General features: G+C 41.3%; 1 protein-coding gene across 1 annotated transcript in view; it reads left to right on the top strand.

Annotated features, from left to right (window-relative positions):
- The first annotated feature begins 2,897 nt into the window (after positions 1 to 2,897).
- The window catches only part of LOC133091058 (cytochrome P450 2C18-like), a 47,705-nt gene continuing 41,071 nt past the window's right edge, over positions 2,898 to 9,531 (top strand). Inside the window, 4 exon segments of the mRNA XM_061189906.1 lie at positions 2,898 to 3,006; positions 9,092 to 9,208; positions 9,211 to 9,276; positions 9,469 to 9,485. Coding sequence (XP_061045889.1) covers positions 2,898 to 3,006; positions 9,092 to 9,208; positions 9,211 to 9,276; positions 9,469 to 9,485 — 309 coding nt within the window.

The following is a 9,531-nucleotide window of genomic DNA, read 5'->3' as shown; positions in this document are numbered from 1 at the left end:
TTCACACCTGTTAGAATGGCTATTATCAGAAAGTCAACAATAATAAGTGTTGATAAGGATGTGAAGAAAAGGGAACCCTTGTGCACTGTTGGTGGGAATGTAAATTGGTGCAGCCACTATGGAAAACAGTATGGAGGTTCCTCAAAAATGTAAAAATAGAACTACCATATGATGCAGCAATTACACTTCTGGGTATTAATCTTAAGAAAATGAACACACTAACTTGAAAAAACAGGTGCACCCCCATGTTCACTGCAGCATTATTTACAATAGCCAAGATATGGAAACAACCTAAATGTCCACTGAAGGATGAATGGATAAAGAAAATGTGGTCTATGTATGCAAGAGATTACTATTTGGCCATAAAAAAAGAATGAAATCTTGCCATTTGCAACAACATGGATGGACCCTGAGGGTATTATGCTAAGTGAAATAAGTCAGACAGAGAAAGACAAATGCCATATAATCTCATTTATATGTGGAATCTAAAAAAGAAAACAACAAAAAAAACCCCAAACAACTAAGCTCCTAGATACAGAGAACAGTTTGGTGGTTACCAGAGGTGGGGGCTCAGGGAGGGCAAAATGTGTGAAGTAGTCAAAGGGTACAAACCTTAAGTTATAAAATAAAAAAGTCATGGGGATGTACTGTACAGCATGGTGACTATACATGCCGCGGAGAAACTAAGCCCGTGCGCTACAGCTACTGAAGCCTATGCGCCTAGAGCCCGTGCTCCACAAGAGAAGCCACTGCACTGAGAAGCCCACGCACTGCAAAGAAGAGTAGCCCCCGCTCGCCGCAACTAGAGAAAGCCCACACGCAGCAACGAAGACCCAACGCAGCCAAAAATAAATACAATTATTTTAAAAAATAATAATAATACTGTATTGCATATCTGAAAGCTGCTAAGAGAGTAAGTCTTTAAGTTTTCATTATGGGGAAAAAAATTCTGTAACTATGTATGGGGACGGATGTTAACTAGACTTATTGTGGTGATCATTTTGCAATATATACAAATACCAAATCATTATGTTGTACACCGGAAACTAATATAATGTTGTATGTCAGCATACCTAAAAAATACAATATAGAAACATAATTTCTTTTTTATTGAGGTGAAATTTAGCAACAGGGAATTGTACATATCTTAACTGTACAATTTGATGAGTTTTGATCAATGCTAACACCCATGTAACAACCATCTGATCAAAATATAAAACATTATAATTACCCCTGTAAGTCCCCTTATGTCCGATCCAGTCCATCAATGTCCATAATTGTCCTAAAACAATACTTTTCTATTTCTATAGATTAATTTTTCCCTTCCTTGAAATTCATATAACTGTGTGTAATAACATAGTTTGCCAGTTTCGTGGCAGCAAGGGGCAGTACCTACACCCTGGAGCCTGCTGAAATTATTCAAACAGCTAATCTTAGGCTTACTAATCATACCTACCCTGTCTTGCTCATTCCTTCCCATGAAAACCAGGATAAAGGCTTTTGCCCATGCTTTCCCTTCACCCCCCTCTGCCTCCTGACCGACCAGGGAGCGTCCACATGTGGCCCTGCCTGGTGTGCTGTGCCTCCTGTTTCTAGGGAGCTGTGGGCAACAATTTCTTCCTTCGTGACAGCCATTTCTGTGTCTGCGTGTCTTACCATACCTGATTAAAACAAATCCCAGGTATGTTTTATTTTTTTTAATTTTTATTTTAATTTTTTTAGTGAAACAAGTAAAGTGTTTATTAGGAGGGAAAAACCAGGTACACTTTAATGTAAGTAGTTTTTACAAACAAATTCAGGTTTTCTACCTATAAATTCATATCTTTTGTGAAGAAGGAAAATTTTACTTCTTCCTTTTCAATGTTCTTTTCTGCTTTCTTTTTTTTTTTTTGCCATACTTCACTTACTAAATCCACTGTCTAATGTTGAGTAGAGGTGATGAGTGCTTGCCTTGTTCTCCATAGTGTGGGGAAATGTTTCCATGTTTCACTGATAAAGATAGTGCTAACTCAAGACTCTTTACAGATGTACTTTATCAATGGAGGAACTTTCCCTCTATTCCAATTTTGCTGGGGGGGTTCTCCATAATGATGGTAATGATTTTCTTCCAAATTTCCCCAAATCTATTGAGGTGAATTTTTGTTTTATCTTTTTTACTTAGTTAACAAGAGAGGAATTAAAATTTGTGTTTTATTTTAAAAGTTATATTGCATTCCTGTTGATAAATGCCTCTTGGTCATGATATTATGCTTGTTGCTGGATCAATATATTTTGTTAAGACAATGTGAGCATGATCACAACCATATTGGTGTGTAATTCTATTTCTGAGTGGTGTCTTTCCCAGGTTTGGTGTCAGGGTAATAATTGGTTTCTACAAGACATCAGGAAGTGTTCTTCCTTCCTCTACATTCTGAAAAGGCTGGTATAACTTTGATGTTGGTTCTTCCTTCAATGTGATAGAATTCATGAAGAAAGCCACTTGAACTCAAAGCTGACTTTGTGGGGTTAGTTTTGATTATAAAATCAATTTCTTTGACCAACATGACTTTTTAGATATTCTATTTGAGCCTGTGTCATTTGCGTGAATTTTGATACTTAGTGCATCTTGGGGCCTGTCCTCAGATGAAAAGCTGCACTCTTAGAGATCTCACTCCTTGCAGTTCCTTTTTCTCAAGTAATCCCTTCTAGGATCTATTTGATTTGGGTGGCCCTCCGAACGTGTTCTGTGAACTGTTTTCTTATGAAAAAATTGCCCAGACTGAATCATTGTTATCTGTGAGAAGGTGAGATAGATTAGCTAGCCCACTTTCATGAGAAAGTGAAACTCTCCCATCACACCAGTGAACAGAAATGAAAGGGCCCCTCTTGCTCAACAGCACCACCACTGCTGCTTCAGGATGAGTAATGGGAACAGGTCTGGGCAACATGTTTATCCTGATTCAAAGACTCTACTCATATTGGAAGCTCCCCAGGATCACTGTAGGCAGTTCCTAATGTTGGACCCAGGTACAGATGGGGAACCTGAGACTTGGTGGTGGGCAGGGGGCATGCGATTTCTCCAGCCTCATGACGGCTGACACAAAGGATCTGTGTCCCCTTAAGACTATGACAGCTGCTCTGCCCTGAGTGTTTGTGGCTCTGGACCAGACTCAGGGCTGTTGATTGTAGCATGGGACTGGCCTGGGCCTGAGACTCAAGACACTTTGCCCAAATACCTGAGATTTCAGTTGTGCGCTCTGCTTCCACACCCGTCCACGTGCCAGCCCTGGGAATACACCTGACTCTGTGTCAGCCCTGCTACTGGGCAGAGCTGCCTCCATACCTCGTCCTCCAGTACCAAGGCCCCCACCCAAGCTCTTGGGGCAAGATCCCACTGAGGACATCAGCACGTGAAGCCTAAAGACACCATTCTGAAGAGGGAATTATATTGGGATAGGTCCATCTTTCCAGTGAAGAGTTTGAGGGTCCCCAGTGGCCACCAGGTCTCCTGGTGAGTTGCGGCAGAGGCAAGAAGTGATAGCCTGAGGCTACCTCCCTCTTCATGGAACATCTACAATTAGTGCAGCCCCTTCCAGAGCTCCACACAGCCAGAGGGCACTAGACATGGATGGGTCCAGTCCTGCTGGACTCCCACTCCACAGACTGCCCTCTCCACTCAGTCACCACACACTAGTCATTTAAAAATTCAACCATAATTTATTGAGACCAAGAAGCAATTTTCAGCTCTTTCTTGTAACACTGGTAGATAGAAACATTAACAGAGAAAAGTATTTTTAAATTTCAAGTGTCTTTGTGGATTAAACTGCTCACAGATATTGTATTGTTTAAACAAAAATGAACTGACTCATCAAAGAAATATCTACTGCTTGTTATTTCTAGATGTATGATATAATGGGAATGACTTAAACTGAATCGATCCTGAAATATTAGTATCAGGATGAAAGAAAGTAAAACCACTTGCCAAAAGTGAGCTTTGTATTCTAAAAATAAATACACGCATAGTTCCAAAATATTTTGAGGAAAATAAGAAACACAGTGACATAAAAGTCTACCAGTGTATTAGGATTTTTATGACTAGTGTCATGAGGGAAGCCACAGGTAACACACTTCAAATTTCAGAATGGCAGTGTCCAGGGAAGAAAGCCAGGCCATGGTGGACAAAAAGGCAGACAAAAACCCCTTGGTAGGATCTGATTCAGAGGGGTGTATTCAGGCTTCCTGGGGTGGTGGTGAATATCCTTTTGCCAGGAGCTCCCCCCTTAGACTCACAGTAAACATGGGTTGGGGAACAGAGCTGCAGGGGGAGGTCAGCCTGGCACTCAGGGGGAGGGTCTGAGCAAAGGGAAGCAGCACCCATGCACAGAGATTGGGGAGCAAATGGTCCTTGCCAAATGCTCCTTTGGGATCATCAGCTGTCCAAGGAACCACTTCTAGGAGCTCAAGTTTAATCACAAGGTTTTTCTTTGTCTCAGGTTTGCAACCTCTTCTCTGTGGATGATGAAGTTTCATTCAGTTCCCTCCAAAACTCTCCTGAGGTTTTAGTTCCACAGACAGGCTGCCTCTGTGAAGAAGAAACGATTCTTGCCAGCTTTTTTTTTTTTTGAGATCTTTGAATTGTTTCCTGTAGGTCTTGAGCTCATCATTTTCATGCATCATTAGGTCATTTGCTTCAGAACTTCCCATTTCTTGCTGCCAAGTCACGATCTGCCATGACAGGTCATTCTAAGTTGCTCTTCTTCTTGTCTCTGTTAAAGCTCAGTCATTTCATTTCCTCCCTCCTCAGGATGTTGATCTGCCCATTTGATTGAAGATTCTTCAGTCTGGACACCTTCATGATGATCTGTCAGGTGGGCTTTTTCTTCTCTTTTTTAGCCATGTTGGTGTAGGATAGATTTTTCTTGCTATTTTGAATGTTTGAATATGCATTTGACTTTGGAGCACCCTGCAGAGACATGACTGGACTCTACACTCAGGCTCACAGTGGAGACCTTGAGCCTTCTTTGCAGTCGCCCACAGTAGTTTTAATTGTGATTTAGCTTTTTCCACTTTTTTTGATAGAATTGGTTTCATCTCCCAGAGGCTAGATCTTTTTATTTTTTTCCTCAGGAACAGATATCAACCGTTCTTGGTCTGAATAGTGAGGATTTTCTTTCCCCCCATGTTTTATTACAACACATATGATGTTCCTCATCATAGGGTTGAACAAGTCCAGGTCACCAGACTTTTCTGCATTTGCATCCTCTTCCCTCACAGGATGAAACTTGTCAGGAGCATTACATTTTGCTACAGCTTGTGCTGAACTGCTGACTGGCAGATTCCTTGTTTCCCTGTAGAGAAAGCCATTCTTTGACTACCTGAAAATTTCTGCCTAAAATCAAGAGAGCTATGAACACCTGAACCATCCCAGCACACTCCACCGTCTCCCACTGATATCCAGGGACAGAGAGACTGGGTGTCTCACTGTCAGTGCATTCTGCCAGGAAACTCTTCAGCATTTGCCACAATTGCTCCAGGTCCACATCCCTACCAGGATGTGGTTCCTCCATAGTGGCTCCTGAAGCAGAGTCCCCTATACAGCTGCTCCCATGGCCAGCTGGACCACACCACACTGTGGAGATCACCGAGCTGGGTTCTGCCCAGAATCACTCCTGTGACAGGTAACTGGGCAGACCATGCCTGCAGAGGGTTAAGTGAGCAGTACCAAAGCAATGGAAACTCACACACTCTCCACCCTGCCCTTGGCATTTTCTTTTCTCTACTTACACTTCTCCCTCTGTGGCCCCAGCAGGCCCATCCAATCCTCTAGGCATGCTGTACCCTCAGCCTGGAAAGATCTTCCTCCCATTGCCAATGTGGGGTCACACCCCTTCCTTAACAACTGTGTTCACTTGCCCCTATGTCCTCAGTGCTCAGGGCAGGGCCTGACTGGGATTAGGGGCCCAGTGCTCCATGCATTTTTGTGAGAGGAATACATGAATGAGCATTTGAATGAATGAAGGAAGGAGAAAGCCATCCTTTGCCATCGCTGGAGATTCATACATCATGTTCTGCTGACCCATCAGACAGTTAAAACTCTGGTCGATGTAGAATGAAGGAGGGATACAATTAAAAATGTCAAACAAATGTTAATAACAGATGGCCATGTAATGTTAATGAAAATTCACCATTTTGGACTATAAAAGATCCTCAACTTAAAAAAAATTAAATAGTGTAATGGATTTCCTGTCATCCAATTTCAGGATAATTAAAACAAAGTGTGAAGTAAATAAAACAACTGCTTGGAGATTTCAGAACTCTCCTAAGTAATCTTTGGATCAGGGACTTCCCTGATCCAGTGGTTAAAACTCTGCGCTTTCACTGCCGTGGACCTGGGTTCAATCCCTGGTCGGGGAACTAAGGTCCCACAAGCCACATGGCCAAAAAAAAAAAAAATCTTTGGATCAAAGAAGGCACCAAAAACAATATTCCACAATACTTTTAAAATACTAACAACATGGGCTTCCCTGGTGGCGCGGTGGTTGAGAATCTGCCTGCTAATGCAGGGGACGCGGGTTCGAGCCCTGGTCTGGGAAGATCCCACATGCCGCGGAGCAACTAGGCCCGTGTGCCACAACTACTGAGCTTGCGCATCTGGAGCCTGTGCTCCGCAACAAGAGAGGCCACGATAGTGAGAGGCCCGCGCACCGCGATGAAGAGTGGCCCCCACTTGCCGCAACTAGAGAAAGCCCTCGCACAGAAACGAAGACCCAACACAGCCAAAAATAAATAAATAAATTAATTAATTAAAAAAAAAAATACTAACAACAGATATACCAACAATACATAGAATAGAGATAATATTATTCAATGAAGAAAATTCATACCACATAATACTTCTAAACACTTAGGACAAACATGTGAAAATGAATCAAACAATGAATAATGTAGCTTAAAAAGCTAGAAATTGAAAAGGAAATACAAAGAAGGCAGAGCAACAAAAATAAGAAGTTTTAGCATAAAGTATATTAGAGCTCTGAAAATCAGAACACTTGATAGGAAAATATAAGAACTGCTTATAGGGTGGCTATTTTTCTTTTCCCTGAGGATGTCCAGTGAACTCTGTGGACTCCATAGAAGCTTCCCTCAAGTACAGCTTAAAACTCCACTGGAAAAGTATATATTCCTGTACTAGTGAATATAACAAAAGAGAAACAGATTCACAAATATAGAGAACAAACTAGTGGTTACCAGTGGAGAGGGAAGGGGGAAGGAGTAAGGTAATATAAAGGTACAGGATTAAGAGGTACAAACTATTATGTATAAAATAAGCTACAAGGATATATTGTACAACACAGGGAATACAGCCAATATTTTATAATAACTATAAATGGAGTATAACCTTTAAAAATTGTGAATCACTGTATTTTATACTTGTATTTAACATATAATATTGTACATCAACTATACTTCAATAAAAAACCAAATATGATGATATCTTTACAGAATATGTCTTTGTATAAGCATTACTATTAGTGATCTAGTAATGTAGATAATTCCAGTGACATTTAGATCCTCATGACCACTAAGTGTTGTTTCCTGTTCAGGTCTGCATGTTGCATTGGTTCTGGGCCATGAGTCTGTTCAATGAAGTCCCTGTCTTCCATCTTCCACTGAATCCACACCTTTTGTTTTGTCAAAATCTCCCTACCTTGCTGTGCATACTTCATTCCATTATTTCTGACAATGACAGAACAAAGAAAGCAACCAAAGCAGATGTATCTGGAGGTGACTGGGAGGTGGGGGAAGTCATGGTTTCTCAAGCTCTGCCCCCTGAGACTAGCCCTTCCCTTAGTTAGCTGAGCAAGTTTCACCTCTGCAGTAATGGAGGGGGAGAATCCCTATCTTTTATGTCTTGAGAACCCACGACCCTTTTATCCTTACAGTCAAGTAATGAACATCTATTTAGTGTGAAACTTGTTATTCTGTAGACATTCACGGGGTGTACGCTCAGAGAAACTAATGTTTTGGGGGTTTGGTTTTGTTTTCCTAAAATTGTTCTTGAGAGCTGTGGTGTAAGCCACAGTGTACCACAATGGGCATTAGAGGATATTATTTCAAATCCCAGTTTTGTCACTTATTAGCTGTGTGACACTGGCCGGACCTCCTATTCTCTGAATTTCCCTTTCCCCATCTGAAAAATAAAAATTTCTTCTTCTAGTGTTTTTTCTGAGGGGAGGGGGAGAGTTTAATGGTAAAATGTGTGTATATTTACTTGATACATGTTTGGACCTTCAAAATGTATGAGTTATGTTAGCTGGTTTATCTTTGGGAAGCTATAATGTTAGTACGGTACACTAAAATATTTCAAAAGGTTTTCATTTTCAAGGACAAAGTATATTAGTGTTTGATAAAGCATTAAAGGATAAACTTTTTTTAAAAATTATTTATTTATTTATTATTTATGGCTGTGTTGGGTCTTCGTTTCTGTGCGAGGGCTTTCTCTAGTTGCGGCAAGCGGGGGCCACTCTTCAACGCGGTGCGCGGGCCTCTCACTGTCGCGGCCTCTCTTGTTGCGGAGCACAGGCTCCAGACGTGCAGGCTCAGCAATTGTGGCTCACGGGCCTAGTTGCTCCGCGGCATGTGGGATCCTCCCAGACAAGGGCTCGAACCCGTGTCCCCTGCACTGGCAGGCAGACTCTCAACCACTGCGCCACCAGGGAAGCCCAACTTTTTTTTTTTAATATACAAGGACTGCCCTCAAAGTCATAAATTCTTAACTGGTTACTAATCTGAGAATCTAGAATGTTGAGCAACTTTTTGATCAAATCATTTACTTCACTGTTTGTCAACCACCTGGAGTATTTTTAAAAAAATTACCAGTACCTGGGCTCCACCCCAGACCTCTTAAACTGGAATGCCCAGGTGGGGCATTGAAAAAAAGGGCAAGAGCAAAGAACACCATATTTTAATTATCACAAGGCTAAAGTTCCTTCAAAAGAGAAATTAAAGTAGACCTAGTTGACTGTTCACTTTATGAGTCAGAGGCACAAGCTGAATTAGCAGGGACTGTTATAAAAGCTTTAGATTTCAGGTTCACAGCTGTCTGAGTAAGAAGAGAAGGCTCCACTGGATCCGGCTGTGGTCCTGGTGCTCTGTCTCTCCTGTCTGCTTCTCCTCTCACTCTGGAAAGAGAGCTCTGGGAAAGGGCAGCTCCCGACTGGCCCCACTCCTCCCCAATTCTTGGAAATATCCTACAGTTAGATAGATGTTAAGGACATCGGCAAATCCTAAACCAATGTAAGTAGGTTTTATGTTCCTCCAGTGGCTTGCAAAGGGAAAGTAAATGAACATCTACTTTTAAATAAAATATCTTTATTAAAATATATTAAAATACATTACAATATATTAAAATAAAATTATTAAAAGATATTATTTTAAGGCAAACACTCCCTTGGAGTATTACTTTTGGCCTGTCATTGTCAATGATAGTGGAATGCATTTCGCGAGTAGAGAAACATTTAGGTCTTTGTATGGTTGAATCAAAATAGTAAC

This window comes from Eubalaena glacialis, chromosome 1 (genome assembly GCF_028564815.1).
Source record: "Eubalaena glacialis isolate mEubGla1 chromosome 1, mEubGla1.1.hap2.+ XY, whole genome shotgun sequence".
Taxonomy (NCBI): Eukaryota; Metazoa; Chordata; class Mammalia; order Artiodactyla; family Balaenidae; genus Eubalaena; species Eubalaena glacialis.
This window is presented reverse-complemented; position numbering and strand designations above follow the sequence as displayed.